Raw genomic sequence first — 18152 nt, 5'->3', positions numbered from 1 at the left:
CGGTTCCAGGGTCAAGTCAAGAATAAGTCCTGGCCTGGCCCTCAACTATAAAGTACTTTAAAATGGCAGCAAGAAATATCACAAATGGGGAACGTGAAAGTCATGTTGTAGACAGAATAGGTACGCCAACTAAATTTATAGAGATCCTATTAAAAGACGAGAAGCTAGGTCATGAACCCTAAAAGATGGCTGTTACTAGGTTACCCGATGTCCATTCCAGTGTTCCTATATCTTTTTCTATGAGGAGACACAGAAGAATAGAGAATACTGTAGAACTTAAGGCTGTGGTTTGGTTGGTCACAAGACACTTCTTCTCTCAACATGCGTTCGTTGTAACGAGGCGACCAAGGCTCAGCGTGATGAGAATAATTTCCTCTTTATTAAAGGAAGAATGAATGAATGAAACAAACTGACCGTGACGCTATAAACACTGGTGCTGACACAGGCAACTTTACATAGACACTAACCCACAAAATACCCAAGGAATATGGCTACCTAAATATGGTTCCCAATCAGAGACAACGATAAACAGCTGCCTCTGATTGAGAACCAATCTAGGCAAAAATAGACATATATAAACCCCTAGATATATATAAACCCCTAGACATATATAAACCCCTAGACATATATAAACCCCTAGACATATATAAACCCCTAGACATATATAAACCACTAGACTAGAACCCCCCCCTAGACATATATAAACCCCTAGACATATATAAACACTAGACAATATATAAACCCCTAGACATATATAAACCCCTAGACATATATAAACCCCTAGACATATATAAACCCCTAGACATATATAAACCCCTAGACATATATAAACCCCTAGACATATATAAACACTAGACTAGAAACCCCCCCTAGACATATATAAACCCCTAGACATATATAAACACTAGACAATATATAAACCCCTAGACATATATAAACCCCTAGACATATATAAACCCCTAGACATATATAAACACTAGACAATATATAAACCCCTAGACATATATAAACCCCTAGACATATATAAACCCCTAGACATATATAAACCCCTAGACATATATAAACCCCTAGACATATATAAACACTAGACTAGAACCCCCTTAGACATATATAAACCCCTAGACATATATAAACACTAGTCATATATAAACCCCCTAGACATATATAAACCCCTAGACTAGAAACCCCCCCTAGACATATAAAAACCCCTAGACTAGAACCCCCCCCCTAGACATATATAAACCCCTAGACATATATAAACCCCTAGACATATATAAACCCCTAGACATATATAAACCCCTAGACATATATAAACCCCTAGACATATATAAACCCCTAGACATATATAAACCCCTAGACATATATAAACCCCTAGACAATACAAACCCCTAGACATATATAAACCCCTAGACATATATAAACCCCTAGACATATATAAACACTAGACATATATAAACCCTAGACATATATAAACACCCTAGAAACCCCCTTAGACATATATAAACCCCTAGACATATATAAACACTAGACATATATAAACCCCTAGACATATATAAACCCCTAAACCCCTAGACATATATAAACCCCTAGACATATATAAACCCCTAGACATATATAAACACTAGACATATATAAACACTAGACATATATAAACCCCTAGACAATACAAAAACCCAAACACACCATCCTTGTCACACCCTGACCTAACCAAATAATAAAGAAAACAAAGATAACCCCTAAGGTATAAACCCTGACAACATATGACAACATGAAGACAACATGAACCAACATGAAAACAACATGAAGACAACATATATAAACAACTGATGACAACATGAACACTGACAACATGAAGACAACATGAAACAACATGATGACAACATGATGACAACATGATGACAACATGAAGACAACATGAAGACAACATGATGACAACATGATGACAACATGAAGACAACATGATGACAACATAATGACAACATGATGACAACATGATGACAACATGATGACAACATGATGACAACATGAAGACAACATGATGACAACATGATGACAACATGATGACAACATGATGACAACATGATGACAACATAAGACAACATGATGACAACATGATGACAACATAATGACAACATGATGACAACATGAAGACAACATGATGCAGTTCTTTACTGTTCTCTTTCTGACCAGTTGTTAACATCTTTCTTTCACAACACGTTTTTTTTATAAAGGTCGTAGTGCATTCTGCATCATAACATTAAATTCAAATCTAATATTCGAAAATAAAATAGGTCTCAAATTGACTATTTTCTTAACTCTGATAAGACCATGATATAGTGACTGTATTAACCAGTGCATTTTAACCCATTCTAACAGTCCGGTATGCAAGACTTCCTTTGTGTTTCTGTTCAGAATGAAGTTTAATGTATTCTTTAAGCCTAGTCCTGAAGAGAAAGAAAAAAACATGCTCAATGGAAATTCTGCAGGACTAAACTTAATCTGTGTCCAACTGTTCCTTTATACAGTCAAATATGTCCCCGCTGATAGGACATGCATGACTGTACAACAAACACTGTATCTGAAAGATTATGATCCTGACAAGCTATTTTGTTCAATGTTTTGTTCGCTCGATTGGTACTATAAGTAACCACTCTCTACCTCTCTCCCTCCACTGTCTCCATCCCTCTCTCCCTCCACTGTCTCCATCCCTCTCTCCCTCCACTGTCTCCATCCCTCTCTCCCTCCACTGTCTCCATCCCTCTCTCCCTCCACTGTCTCCATCCCTCTCTCCCTCCACTGTCTCCATCCCTCTCTCCCTCCACTGTCTCTATCCCTCTCTCCCTCCACTGTCTCCATCCCTCTCTCCCTCCACTGTCTCCATCCCTCTCTCCCTCCACTGTCTCCATCCCTCTCTCCCTCCACTGTCTCCATCCCTCTCTCCCTCCACTGTCTCCATCCCTCTCTCCCTCCACTGTCTCTATCCCTCTCTCCCTCCACTGTCTCCATCCCTCTCTCCCTCCACTGTCTCCATCCCTCTCTCCTTCCACTGTCTCCATCCCTCTCTCCCTCCACTGTCTCCATCCCTCTCTCCCTCCACTGTCTCCATCCCTCTCTCCCTCCACTGTCTCTATCCCTCTCTCCCTCCACTGTCTCCATCCCTCTCTCCCTCCACTGTCTCCATCCCTCTCTCCTTCCACTGTCTCCATCCCTCTCTCCCTCCACTGTCTCCATCCCTCTCTCCCTCCACTGTCTCCATCCCTCTCTCCCTCCACTGTCTCCATCCCTCTCTCCCTCCACTGTCTCCATCCCTCTCTCCCTCCACTGTCTCCATCCCTCTCTCCCTCCACTGTCTCCATCCCTCTCTCCCTCCACTGTCTCCATCCCTCTCTCCCTCCACTGTCTCCATCCCTCTCTCCCTCCACTGTCTCCAACCCTCTCTCCCTCCACTGTCTCCATCCCTCTCTCCCTCCACTGTCTCCATCCCTCTCTCCCTCCACTGTCTCCATCCCTCTCTCCCTCCACTGTCTCCATCCCTCTCTCCCTCCACTGTCTCCATCCCTCTCTCCCTCCACTGTCTCCATCCCTCTCTCCCTCCACTGTCTCCATCCCTCTCTCCCTCCACTGTCTCCAACCCTCTCTCCCTCCACTGTCTCCATCCCACTCTCCCTCCACTGTCTCCATCCCTCTCTCCCTCCACTGTCTCCATCCCTCTCTCCCTCCACTGTCTCCATCCCTCTCTCCCTCCACTGTCTCCATCCCTCTCTCCCTCCACTGTCTCCATCCCTCTCTCCCTCCACTGTCTCCATCCCTCTCTCCCTCCACTGTCTCCATCCCTCTCTCCCTCCACTGTCTCCATCCCTCTCTCCCTCCACTGTCTCCATCCCTCTCTCCCTCCACTGTCTCTATCCCTCTCTCCCTCCACTGTCTCCATCCCTCTCTCCCTCCACTGTCTCCATCCCTCTCTCCCTCCACTGTCTCCATCCCTCTCTCCCTCCACTGTCTCCATCCCTCTCTCCCTCCACTCCACTGTCTCCATCCCTCTCTCCCTCCACTGTCTCCATCCCTCTCTCCCTCCACTGTCTCCATCCCTCTCTCCCTCCACTGTCTCCATCCCTCTCTCCCTCCACTGTCTCCCTCCCTCTCTCCCTCCACTTTCTACCTCCCTCTACTATCCCCTCTCTCTACTCTTTCGCTCCACTCCCTCCCTCTACTCTCTCCCTCCACTCTCCCTCCCTCCCTCCACTCTCTCTTCCTCTCCACTCTCTCCCTCCCTCCCTCCCTCCCTCCACTCTCTCTCTCTCCACTCTCTGTTTCTCCCTCCACTCTCTCTCCCTCCACTATCTCTCTCTCTCCACTCTCTGTTTCTCCTTCCACTCTCTTGTCTCCTATATCACTCTCCCTTTCTCTCTCCACTCTCTCTCTTTTGCCACTATCTCTCTTTCTCTCCCTCCACTCTTTCTCTCCACTCTCTCCTCTCTCGCTCTCTCACTCCACCTTCTCTCTCTCTCCAATTCTACTCTCTTTCTCTCACTCCACTCTTGCTCTCTACTCCATCCTCCATTCTCTCCATCCCTCCGCTGTCTTCATCTATAGAAGTCAACAAAGGAAGACACATCTTATTCCCCCGTGAGCAACAAGGAGGGTGACGAAAAAAATGGCAGCAGCTATGTTGCCTTGACTCCCGTTATTGACAAGTCTTGAGGAGGGAATGGGAAGGGTTTATGGAGAGACAGATGTAGGATCTTAATATGAACCAGTTTGCTACAGCAGTAAAATAATCCTGCTGCAACAGGAAATGTGAATTATGTGGATTATAATTAATGGAAATTTTTGTAGGGTTTTTAAAAGTCAAAAACACTGCAAGTTTGCAATTCTCAGAAACAAAAGAGTGATCAAATTACGATCCTACATCTGTATATCATATATATCAGTGTGAGTTGCTGTTCAGGGCTGGATCATTGTAAATCATTGTGGCACTAGTTAGACTACTTTGATATGTCTTCGTTTTTTTGTTTTGTTACTTTGTTTATTTGGATCCGGTTTAACCCACACAATGGGCCTAATCTTCCCGAAGTCCCTGTTTAACCCACACAATGGGGCTAATCTTCCCGAAGTCCCTGTTTAACCCACACAATGGGGCTAATCTTCCCGAAGTCCCTGTTTAACCCACACAATGGGCCTAATCTTCCCGAAGTCCCTGTTTAACCCACACAATGGGCCTAATCTTCCCGAAGTCCCTGTTTAACCCACACAATGGGCCTAATCTTCCCGAAGTCCCTGTTTAACCCACACAATGGGGCTAATCTTCCCGAAGTCCCTGTTTAACCCACACAATGGGCCTAATCTTCCCGAAGTCCCTGTTTAACCCACACAATGGGCCTAATCTTCCCGGAGTCCCTGTTTAACCCACACAATGGGCCTAATCTTCCCGAAGTCCCTGTTTAACCCACACAATGGGGCTAATCTTCCCGAAGTCCCTGTTAACCCACACAATGGGGCTAATCTTCCCGAAGTCCCTGTTAACCCACACAATGGGGCTAATCTTCCCGAAGTCCCTGTTAACTCACAAAATGGGGCTAATTTTCCCGAAGTCCCTGTTAACCCACAAAATGGGGCTAATCTTCCCGAAGTGTTGACATACAGTACATGGCCAATTTGACCAGCTGTTTCAAACATGATATAAAATATAAACTGTTTGATACCTTTTATTCAACATTTTGTTTAAAAAAAGGCTTTATAAATACATTTGATTAATTGATTGATTGATTGATTGATTGATTGATTGATTGATTGACAGATCGAATGCAGTTCCACCCCCGACACCCTCAAAACAACTGCTATTAGGATGTTGCCTAAAGTGGAGCTGATTGAATTGAACCCTTAATCTGTATCTGGGAAACCACCCCTGGTTGTGTGTCCTAAAGATGTGTCCTTAAGATGTGTCCTAAAGATATGTCCTAAAGATGTGCCATAAAGATGTGTCCTTAAAATGTGTCCTTAAGATATGTCCTAAAGATGTGCCATAAAGATGTGTCCTAAAGATGTGTCCTTAAGATGTGCCCTAAAGATGTGCCCTAAAGATGTGTCCTTAAGATGTGTCCTAAAGATGTGCCCTAAATATGTGTCCTAAAGATGTGTCCTTAAGACGTGTGTACATTATTCAGGTATCATTCCATTCTCAGGGGCACTATGCTAGAAACTACACACCTTGTGCATCACGAGACGGCTTCAAAAATGATTATTATTATAAAACTGTAACGTGTCAAAGAAGGTCAAGGAAGTGGTGAGATGCTCTACTGACCAACGAAGGCTAAATATTTAATGTAATGAGTGTGTCTTCTTAATGAATTTTGGATTCATATGTAAACTAACAACAACAAAAAATATATTTGTAACATTAGCTATAATCGTTAAATTTCTACGTATTTTATTTGTTCATGCACTGTTTAAATTTATTTTAGAACTTGGTTGAATATGTTTAAATTAGTGAACAAAAATGCCATCTGACTATGTTTATGTTATTGGACATATCCACAATCCCATCCATACCTAATCCATGGATCACCTTCACATATCCACAATCCCATCCATACCTAATCCATGGATCACCTTCACATATCCACAATCCCATCCATACCTAATCCATGGATCACCTTCACATATCCACAATCCCATCCATACCTAATCCATGGATCACCTTCACATATCCACAATCCCATCCATACCTAATCCATGGATCACCTTCACATATCCACAATCCCATCCATACCTAATCCATGGATCACCTTCACATATCCACAATCCCATCCATACCTAATCCATGGATCACCTTCACATATCCACAATCCCATCCATACCTAATCCATGGATCACCTTCACATATCCACAATCCCATCCATACCTAATCCATGGATCACCTTCACATATCCACAATCCCATCCATACCTAATCCATGGATCACCTTCACATATCCACAATCCCATCCATACCTAATCCATGGATCACTTTCACTTTGAACTTGCATGTAGTGATATTTTGCAGGTGAGCATTTTTAAGTGTTACTTATCTGATATTCCAAATGTGACATCTGCCTACATTCCTTAGATGAGACTCCTGTGCCCAGTTGGTACATTCATTAGGTGAGACTCCTGTGCCCAGTTGGTACATTCATTAGGTGAGACTCCTGTGCCCCAGTTGGCACATTCATTAGGTGAGACTCCTGTGCCCAGTTGGTACATTCATTAGGTGAGACGCCTGTGCCCAGTTGGTACATTCATTAGGTGAGACTCCTGTGCCCCAATTGGTACATTCATTAGGTGAGACTCCTGTGCCCAGTTGGCACATTCAATAGGTGAGACTCCTGTGCCCAGTTGGCACATTCAATAGGTGAGACTCCTGTGCCCAGTTGGCACATTCAATAGGTGAGACTCCTGTGCCCCAGTTGGTACATTCATTAGGTGAGACGCCTGTGCCCAGTTGGTACATTCATTAGGTGAGACGCCTGTGCCCAGTTGGTACATTCATTAGGTGAGACGCCTGTGCCCAGTTGGTACATTCATTAGGTGAGACTCCTGTGCCCCAGTTGGTACATTCATTAGGTGAGTGTTGGTCTGTATTGGGCAGATCTATAAAAACAATACCACATCATTGGCTTATTGCTGCCATTGTGAACGAGCCAACATACCTATGGCGCTCTGTATACCGCGTAAAACAAGGACAGGTTTTTTTGACTGAATTGTTTCTGAGGCTTTTTGACACATCAGACAATTGTCCTGTGCCCTATAGTGCGGGGTGGGGGGGGGGGCTTCTTGTCTGAAACAAACGAATTAAGGCAATGAAAATGTGTAATTTGAAGATCAGATCCCTTTAGAATGTATTTCCAGAATAGTGTTGTTGTTTTTACTAATAGAATAGAGTGCGTACTAATGTGCATTTCTGTTATACAGGGAAGTCCATGTGTCGTCGTGTTTTTTTGGTTGATATTTTTTGACAGAAAAAAAATGGACTGAAACTTTTAACTCATGTATCAGGTTCTGAATGATCTAAATGTATTGTCATCACTACATTATCTCTACATTATCTCTACATTATCTCTACATTATCTCTGCATTACCATGGCTGCTGATGAAACCATAGCTTCAGGTTTTGATGCAAGGTTGTCATCCTAATGGCAAACATTTTGGGGATCAAAGATAAACATTTAAATCGTATACCAAACTACTGGAATTGTAGACATTTTGCAGTGATGTTGAAAGCCAAATTGTGTATTGCTTTGTATTGTGAGACAATAATAGGAGCACATTAGCAGACTGTCTCTCTAGAAAATGTCTTGAGAGAAAGGGCTCCTTGGATATCTAGATATGTTTATTTTCTATGGCATCTCCTAATGACACTATATACATTTGTGTTATGTCTATAATAGCCTTTGTGCAACTGCTTAACTGCTGTAGTTCTATGGCGTAGTAATTCTTTGGTTAATTGTTGAAATTGAAGATTCTACAGGACTTGCTTGAATGATTATTGCACCATAATGACTGTCTGAACGTAGCCTGAGTGCCAATGTGTTTGTGTTCTTGCCTAGCTATAAAAAAATATAAAAAAAGAACATGACAATGAGTGACAAGGAGTTGGCATGGTAACGCCATCAAACATGGCAATCAGGCTATAGTCTGACACCTCAATGTTGAAATCAACGAGTCAGATCCCATTTCAGTGCTCTGAGCTTAACTATTGATGCATTACTTTGTAACCCAGCTGACTGTTCGTATTAATATGATATGCCAAACAAATTTAGCAGAACTTTTGCTTTGTTAGATTACTTGTTGTGAATTTATTAGATACTGTTTGACTTGTTACTCATTTGTTTATGAGATGCCATGCACTTACGTACTCAGTATTAGTTATTCTTGTTGAAAAATAGAAAAGCAGCAATAGAAATGTATAATTTGAAAAATGAGTAATTGTTAGCGTTTTCTTCTCTTATTATAAGTCTAATCAGTCATTTCATATTTTGATGTTCATTTGTCTTTGGCCTCTGTATTTACTCTGTAGCAACCATGTGCCTTGGTCTGTAATGGAATTACAGAACATTGAATGAAGAGGGCCTCATTCACAGGAGGTTGGTGGCACCTTGATTGGTGAGGACAGGCTCCAGGTAATGACTGGAGCGGAATCCGTGGAATGGTATCAAATACATCAAACACGTTTCAGTGGTTTCCATGCGTTTGATGCCATTCCATTTGCTCCGTTCTGGGCATTATTATGAGCTGTCCTTCCCTCAGCAGCCTCCGCTGGTTTAAATCCACTGTCAGACTCTATGGTGCATTTTGTAAAACAGTCATTAGAAACAGGACAAAATTGGGATACAACAACTATCAGGAGAATTGCATAGGTAAATTATACACCATAAAATCAAAACCATTCTCCATGTACAGCCATAGACATCAGTGTACACACACAGCACTACTTGTTTTGTGCTTGAGCACCATAGTAATTAAACTACTTTCCTCAGTCCCAAAGTCCTGTTTCCTGTTATACAGCTGAATGCTTTTCATTGCAGCAGTCAAACATAATCCTTATATTTATCATAGTTATCTTTATTTTTTGGAATGTAAAGACTGCAAAAAAAGTTACAATATTTTTTTATAAAAAATAAAATGTTAAACTTATTTACAATTAAATAAAAAGCAACCATTTTGATTGGTTTGTCGTTCTTCGGTTTTTCTATTGTTATCAGTCAGCATGCTTTTAAAAATGGCAAATAAATGATCTTCAACTGTAGCCTTCACATTTATATTTTGGCAACACTGAGGTATATATATATATATAAGAACAACTTGAAGAGCGTCAAAACTGTTGTAATATTTTGCTTAAAGAGTAAATGCTGCTGAAAAGCAACTAATCCCTTTGATGTGGCATCGATATGAGTCAGAAACACTCCAGTGTCAGATAATATTCACTACAAAGTGTAAATAGGACAATTTTGGTCTCGTCTAAAACAAAGTTTGAAACCTCAGTGCATTACAATGAGTAAATTAAAATAAGGCTTGGATTACAATTATGTTAACAAATCATATTGACAAACTCCATCTTCAAAACACCCCTCCGTCCACTTCGCTTCCCTTTGTTGAATGGGGCTCTGTTGTGTCATTTGTGCCCCCAATGCATTCAAAGGAAGGCAGACTTATATTGATTGACCAAATCTAATCATGTTTTGTTGGTCCCATACACACGGTTAGCAGATGTTAATGTGAGTGTAGCCAAATGCTTGTGCTTCTAGTTCCGACCATGCAGTAATATCTAACAAGTAATCTAACAATTTCGCAACAACAAAGAATAAGAATATGTACATATAAATATATGGATGAGCGATGGCCGAACGGCATAGGCAAGATGCAGTAGATGGTATAGAGTACAGTATATACACATATGAGATGAGTAATGTAGGGTATGTAAACATTATATAAAGTGGCATTGTTTAAAGTGACTAGTGATACATTTATTACATCCAATTTTTAATTATTAAAGTGGATAGAGATTTGAGTCAGTGTGTTGGCAGCAGCCACTCAATGTTAGTGGTGGCTGTTTAACAGTCTGATGGCTTTGAGATATAAGCTGTTTTTCAGTCTCTCGGTCCCTGCTTTGATGCACCTGTACTGACCTCGCCTTCTGGATGATAGCAGGGTGAACAGGCAGTGGCTCGGGTGGTTGTTCTCCTTGATGATCTTTTTGTCCTTCCTGTGACATCGGGTGGTGTAGGTGTCCTGGAGGGCAGGTAGTTTGTCCCCGGTGATGCGTTGTGCAGACCTCACTACCCTCTGGAGAGCCTTACGGTTGTGGGCGGCGCAGTTGCCGTACCAGGCTGCGATACAGACTGACAGGATGTTCTCAATTGAGCATCTGTAAAAGTTTGTGAGTGTTTTTGGTGACAAGCCAAATTTCTTCAGCCTCCTGAGGTTGAAAAGCGCTGCTGCGACCATGTTTCCACAACCAAAGTTATATCCTTTGAATGCCCTGCTGAAGGACCTTAGTTTGTGTTATAGGTGGTTGGGGTTCGTTGGTCCCAAAGTCTGCACCAGTAACACTAGCTTGGTGTGCAATGGCCGGTGGTGGTGGGTATAACCAGAGATACTGGAATATAATGACCTCTCTTGTGTAATTTAGCTAACGACACTAGATAACATTTTGCTGGTTATGTAGGTAGCTATCGTTTGATAAAGCAAGGCAGGTTAGCTAACTTCAGCTAGCAAGGCAGATAATATTTTTAGCAAAGAAAGTACAGCTTAGCTAGCCTGCCTCGCTAGCTAACGTTAGCTAGACTGCTTCGCTAGCCAGTAGTGTAAAGTACTTTAGTAAAATATTTTAAAGTACTATTTAAGTCATTTGTGGTACTTTACTATTTATTTGACAAATTTGACTTTTACTGACACCCAAAAGTACTCGTTACATTTTGAATGCTTAGCAAGACAGGAATATGGTCCAATTCACACACTTATCAAGAAAACATCCCTGGTCATCTCTACTGCCTCTGATCTGGCGGACTCACTAAACACAAATGCTTAGTTTGTGTCTGAGTGTTATAGCAGCTCTCTGGCTATCGATAAATACATTTATTTAAAATAGTCTCACCTGGTTTGCTTAATATAAGTAATTTTACATTTTTGATACTTGAGTATATTTTAGAAATTACATTTACTTTTGGTACTTAAGTATATTTAAAACCAAATATTTTTAGACTTTTACTCAAGTAGTATTTTACTTGGTGATTTTATATTAAGTTATCTTTACTTTTACTAAATTATGACAATTGGGTACTTTTTCCACCACTGTCGTTAGCTAACTCTAGCTAGCTACCTCATTACAACTTAGTTAGGTCATAGCTTATACACATTTATTGTGTATTGTCTAGATACTTCTGGTTGTCATTTGAAAATGTAAAGTTGTCATTTGAAAATGCTAGCTGCAGGCTAGCTAACCTTAGCTAGGTATCGAACTTACCTAGCCAAAGTTACAAATCGGATTTGCTAATTCGTTTGTAGCAAATGTATTCTGTATTATTATTATTATTTGCTATTATGTAAAGGGCTTATTCTACATGGACCAGTTACATTTGGAAGTTATCAAAACTGTTCATAATATCTACATAAATTCAACAATTGCATTCTCATATTACGATGTAGGCTACCAATTTATTGAAAGCTTCCACTTGCATCTCGCCATAATCTACCTGTAATTCAGCTCAACCTACAGGAAGTTTAAGTGGGAGGAAACTGCTTTTGGGCTAGGTTTTAACAGATGGCACAGCTTGGTGATGAGGACACACCCAAGAAACCACCTACATCAAACCACACCCAAGAAACCGCCTACATCAAACCACACCCAAGAAACCACCTACATCAAACCACACCCAAGAAACCACCTACATCAAACCACACCCAAGAAACCACCTACATCAAACCACACCCAAGAAACCACCTACATCAAACCACACCCAAGAAACCACCTACATCAAACCACACCCAAGAAACCACCTACATCAAACCACACCCATCAAACCACACCCAAGCCAACTCGCGCTTGGCTTCAGTCATGACCAACGTTTCCTTTGTTTTCAAAACTGAGCAAATTTCACATCTCCCGAGTTGCAAAATAAAATTGTGTATTCTGGCTCACGTTTAGTGTGAAGAGAGTCTGTACCCACTTTAAGTTAGCCTACTTAAAACTACGTGATCATAATGTAGGCCTTTAACATGGAAATAGCTGTTCTATCATTCAGCCTACAGTAGCAGAAAATGTGTGATGCTCTATGTAGGTAAACAATCCATGAGACTTAAGTCGCTCTGGATAAGAGCGTCTGCTAAATGACTTAAATGTAAATGTAAAACATGCAGGGTTTGACATTACACGTATCTTTCAGACAAGGTGACTGAAAAAAAAAGCAACCACTTTACAAAATGAAATTCATTGTTACCATACCATTAGCGGATTGGACATGTTACCCTCTGCCAATTGGGTACTTAAACTAAGTCTCAAAATACAACACTGGCACTTTAAAAACGGACTAGAAATTAGCTATAACTGGGCTGATAACTCAAACTAGCGAATAATTTAACCAAATGTGTACAGGTGGCTACAGGCAGCTGCCGATTTGATCTGAAACCAAGCACATCTACGTACGACCGCTTATGCTGTAAAAAAAAAATCAGTCCACTTCAAAGTGAATGGTACAGAGCCATATGGCAATTTGCGTATAGGCCTACTGCAGCTCAGTTTACCGTGTGTCAAACATGCGGGTGCGCTGGACTGTAAGAGTACTGCCGGAGTCACGCAATAGAATCCTACACCAATGATTAAGTTTGTACACCAAGTCTGCCAAGGTTCATTTTGTGTCGGTATGTTACATTGACAATTCCCACAGAGAAAAATATTGCTAGTGTTTTTTTTAAGGGGGGGGAAACTAGAAAGATGGTGTAGAGTGCAGTCTCGTGCATGCTGATATTTCTCTGTCGGCAGTCTGAGGGGAGCTGCATGCCTGAGCACAGCTTGGAGGGAACATTTGTTATGACCGCTAGCATGATCAGCAAGGCAAAAACAATAATGAGGACCAATCAGCATCTCCCACAAAAACTTAACTAACCCATCATGTGACCCTTCAACCTAGTTACAACCAAATGCCAACCAAGCCATCTTTTAAAAAAACTCTAAATGACACAGCGATGTATGAAAGGTACAACTCAAAACATTTGTTTTTATTAGACGTTACTGTAGAACAAGGACGGTCAAACAGGATTTAGTATTCATCCTCCTCGTCCTCACAGGCATCCCCAGAGTCTGCCCCCACCTCCTCATAGTCCTTCTCCAGAGCAGCCATGTCCTCTCTGGCCTCAGAAAACTCCCCCTCCTCCATGCCCTCACCCACGTACCAGTGCACGAAGGCTCTCTTTGCATACATCAGGTCAAACTTGTGGTCCAGACGACTCCAAGCCTCAGCGATGGCTGTGGTGTTACTCAGCATACACACAGCCCTCTGGACCTTGGCCTGGTCTCCTCCAGGAACCACCGTAGGGGGTTGGTAGTTGATCCCCACCTTGAACCCAGTGGGACACCAATCTACAAACTGGATGCTGCGCCGGGTCTTGATGCTGGCGATGGCTGCGTTGACATCTTTGGGAACCACGTCGCCGCGGTACAACAAGCAGCAGGCCATGTACTTGCCGCGTCTGGGATCACACTTCACCATCTGGTTAGCCGGCTCAAAGCAGGAGTTGGTGATCTCGGGGACAGAGAGCTGCTCGTGGTAGGCCTTTTCTACTGAGATGATGGGGGCATAGGTGACCAGGGGAAAGTGGATACGGGGGTAAGGCACAAGGTTGGTCTGGAACTCTGTCAGGTCTACGTTGAGAGCTCCATCGAAGCGCAGGGAGGCTGTGATGGAGGAGACAATCTGGGCGATGAGGCGGTTCAGGTTGGTGTAAGATGGCCGCTCCACTCCCAGGTTACGCTTGCAGATGTCAAAGATGGCCTCGTTGTCCACCATGAAAGAGCAGTCCGAGTGCTCCAGGGTGGTGTGGGTGGTCAGGATGGAGTTGTAGGGCTCCACCACTGCCGTGGACACCTGGGGAGCAGGGTAGACTGAGAATTCTAGTTTGGACTTCTTGCCGTAATCCACAGACAGGCGTTCCATCAACAGGGCCCCAAAACCAGAGCCGGTCCCTCCGCCAAAACTATGGAAGATGAGGAACCCTTGTAGTCCAGTGCATTGGTCAGCCTGATGACAGAAGACATGGGATCATTAGTAATTCACCCAAAGTTGGATCTTTGAAAGATTTAAACTAAACAATCAGCAGTAAAACAATCTTATTTTTGGGGGTTATGATAGTTGAGCCAAGCTAACCAGTCAATAATCAATTTAAAGGATCTAAACTGGATAGTAAACAGCAGTGGCCCTTTAAACATTCAACAACGCACCATTTTACGCATCCTGTCCATGACAGAGTCCACAATCTCCTTGCCGATGGTGTAATGGCCACGAGCGTAGTTATTGGCAGCGTCTTCCTTGCCACTGATGAGTTGTTCAGGGTGATACAGCTGACGGTAGTGGCCATTCCTGATCTCATCTACAACAAATCATGGACATGGATATGAACACAATATAAGGCAATGTTATACCATTCCTGATCTCATCTACAACAAATCATAGACATGGATATGAACACAATATAAGGCAATGTTATACCATTCCTGATCTCATCTACAACAAATCATGGACATGGATATGAACACTATAAGAAGGCAATGTTATACCACACAGGACAGAACAGCATCAAAGGCTAAACACTGAATCATTACAAAATGCATACCATGAACTGTTTGCCAATTTGGGGCAGACAGAGCCTGCTCCCAGATCTGTTTGTGCAGTCTTCAAAACTCTTTAAGGTCATTCAATGACAATAAATGTAGGTGTAAGCAAAAGCACAAAACAGATTTGAGACCAGGTTAAGGCAGACAACGACTATACATGCAGCTTCCTCTTCCTCACCCACAACAGTAGGCTCCAGATCTAAGAAGATGGCCCTGGGAACATATTTCCCAGCCCCAGTCTCACTGAAGAAAGTGCCAAACGATGAGTCAGTCAATTGAGGAGCAGTGTTCTCATGGATGGTCCCATCTGGCTGGAAACCATGCTCCAGACAATACAACTCCCAGCATGCATTGCCCATCTGGACTCCTGCTTGTCCAATGTGGACAGAAATGCACTCCCTCTGTCAAATTTTAAAAAAAGAAACTCCTTAGGCCAACAATAATCATTTTGAAAAGTCAGAGAGAGAATGGTGTGAACTGTTATGAAGTTGAGGGATTGTGAGCCCAGTCTCTGGAGAGCAGAAATCATAGTCCCAATACAACACAAGCTAGGAGGAGAAGGAACATTGGCTGCCAACACCCATTTTGATCCAACTCCTTGTCTACTTTAATTAAATGTAGCTTCTACAGTAACTGTTTAGGGTATAGGGTAGGGGGGGGGGGTGTACAATTCCAAAGAAAAACCCAACCAGCTAATGAAAATGTACTTACCATTCTCTTTGCAGTCCTGGGATAGGTGTCTTTGAGTAGTTAAAGCTGTCAAACAGTTTTACACATAGTTAATGTCCATAGAGGGTCTACCTACATTTTCCAACTTAACTTAGAACTTAACTTAGAACTTAACCAACACACTCACCTTTGAACACATTCACTGACAAGTTCCCTCCTGTGATCAGTTTATATAGCATCAGGTATAGTAGGTGTGGCTTTCAATTGACCTTTGAAAGGGGGAGTGTCTGTTTTTTTTTTATAACGATCTCGGCCTAGTAGCTTTCAAATCATTCTAAAATGTAGAAATTACAATGTTGTGTTGCATTGTTGTCAGGGTTTTTAAATGAAGCAATAAATACACTTTGTCGTCATGTTAACAGAACATGATGAAACTATAGAACCAATCAAACATTTTTTCTCCGCGGACCCAATTTACTGTGAACAGGAGCGATGATCCTGTAATATTGACAAGATAGCCGAGTTATCACTCTAACAATGGAAATACAAGTCCTCAATGATTGAAGGCATGCGAGATCATGTGGGGCCATTCTAGCTAATGAGAGGGCAGATTGCTGTGTGAACAACAAAGTTATTTTTCTCAAAGTTTACGGAATGCCACGTGCATCCACTTATGTCAATCAGTACATTTTTAACAGCCTAAAGATGACAAAACTTCTATTGGATCAAATAAGCCTCACATAATTCAACAGTCTCTCATAGACCTCCATACGAAAAGGTCTTATCTCACGCGGACAGATTTTGGACGAGTAAAACCTCTCGCTTCCCCTCTTCCTCTCTGACTTTGATTGTTGCTATCGGTTGTGACTAATGAGTTCATATATACACTAAATGGGGCGGAAGGGTAGCCTAGTGGTTAGAGTGTTGGACTTGTAACCGGAAGGTTGCAAGTTCAAACCCCCAAGCTGACAAGGTTGTTCTACCCCTAAACAGGCAGTTAACCCACTGTTCTTAGGCTGTCATTGAAAAATTGGTTCTTAACTGACTTGTATAGTTAAATAAAGGTAAAATGACTGCTCTTGACACTCCCCCACCATTGCAACAAATATTCTGGAAGCTAATAGAAATCTATTTATTAATGTTTACATTAGTCTTTGCCACGCGTATTAAACTACAGACACCTTAATGAATGTGTATTCTTGTCTCTACCTTCTTGCCCTTTGTGCTGTTGTCTATGCCCAATAATGTTTTTACCATGTTTTGTGCTGCTACCATGGTGTGTTTCTACCATGCTGTGTTGTCATGTGCTGCTACCATGGTGTGTTGCTACCATGTTGTTGTCATGTTGTGTTGCTACCATGCTGTGTTGTCATGTGTTGCTGCCTTGCTATGCTGTTGTCTTAGGTGTCTCTTGATGTAGTGTTGTCTCTCTTGTCGGGATGTGTGTTTTTTCCTATATTTATATTGTATTTATTTAACCTTTTTAGTCCCAGGCCCCTGTCCCCGCAGGAAGCCTTTCGTCTTTTGTTAGGCCGTCAATGTAAATAAGAATTTAAAATAAATAAATAAATACAAATTCAAAGTAAAATACCTTATAAGTCTCAGTCTACAATGCCTTTGCATTCCTTTTTAGAAGCACGAGTTTGGCCAGAGTCTGTGGCTTCAGGCTCATGCGATGGTGCTTGGTTAGCAGTCCAGCTGTGGAGAACATCCTCTCCGCCTTGCAGAGCCACTGGGGATGCTAAAACACACAGAGCCACTGGGGATGCTAAACGCACAGAGCCACTGGGGATGCTAAACACACAGAGCCACTGGGGATGCTAAACGCACAGAGCCACTGGGGATGCTAAACACACAGAGCCACTGGGGATGCTAAAACGCACAGAGCCACTGGGGATGCTAAACACACAGAGCCACTGGGGATGCTAAACACACAGAGCTACTGGGGATGCTAAACACACAGAGCCACTGGGGATGCTAAACACACAGAGCCACTGGGGATGCTAAAACACACAGAGCCACTGGGGATGCTCCAGTGGTCCTTCTGTAGCTCAGTTGGTAGAGCATGGTGCTTGTAACGCCAGGGTAGTGGGTTCATCCCCGGGACCACCCATACGTAGAAT

The 18152-nt window shown here is 42.3% G+C and overlaps 2 protein-coding genes across 3 annotated transcripts in view; one reads left to right on the top strand and one right to left on the bottom strand.

Moving 5' to 3' along the window:
• Positions 1–9699, top strand: part of LOC123999425 (lysosome membrane protein 2-like) — a 67681-nt gene extending 57982 nt beyond the window's left edge. The window contains exons 12-13 of one of the 2 annotated variants that reach the window (XR_006832450.1): positions 4594–7527; positions 7563–9699. Coding sequence is in view for 1 of the 2 variants with exons in the window: in XM_046305212.1 (XP_046161168.1) it covers positions 4594–4701 (108 nt within the window). In the remaining variant the exon portion in view is untranslated. Of the gene's footprint in view, positions 1–4593 lie in introns of both variants that reach the window. The other variant, XM_046305212.1, reaches the window with a different exon arrangement.
• A 4019-nt stretch (positions 9700–13718) lies between these two features.
• Positions 13719–16116, bottom strand: LOC123999427 (tubulin alpha-8 chain-like). The gene is made up of 4 exons (XM_046305214.1): positions 16072–16116; positions 15539–15761; positions 14968–15116; positions 13719–14767 (listed from the first exon to the last, which is right to left on the bottom strand). The coding sequence occupies exons 1-4, from the start codon at positions 16072–16074 to the stop codon at positions 13790–13792; spliced, it is 1353 nt and encodes a 450-aa protein (XP_046161170.1). The 5' UTR covers positions 16075–16116; the 3' UTR covers positions 13719–13789.
• Positions 16117–18152: the final 2036 nt, after the last annotated feature.

The sequence above is a fragment of the Oncorhynchus gorbuscha genome, linkage group LG16, assembly GCF_021184085.1.
Source record: "Oncorhynchus gorbuscha isolate QuinsamMale2020 ecotype Even-year linkage group LG16, OgorEven_v1.0, whole genome shotgun sequence".
Lineage (NCBI taxonomy): Eukaryota > Metazoa > Chordata > Actinopteri > Salmoniformes > Salmonidae > Oncorhynchus > Oncorhynchus gorbuscha.
The sequence above is the reverse complement of the archived record's forward strand: the minus strand, read 5'-3'. Positions and strand labels throughout refer to the sequence as shown.

Bases quoted from the DNA above. Each gene is read 5' to 3' on its own strand.
- LOC123999427 (XM_046305214.1), bottom strand. The intron at 15,117-15,538 runs GTGAGGAAGAGG...GATTTGTTGTAG, and splicing joins TCTGGAGCCTACTGTTGTGG to ATGAGATCAGGAATGGCCAC. The intron at 14,768-14,967 runs GTGCGTTGTTGA...TTCTGTCATCAG, and splicing joins TGGACAGGATGCGTAAAATG to GCTGACCAATGCACTGGACT.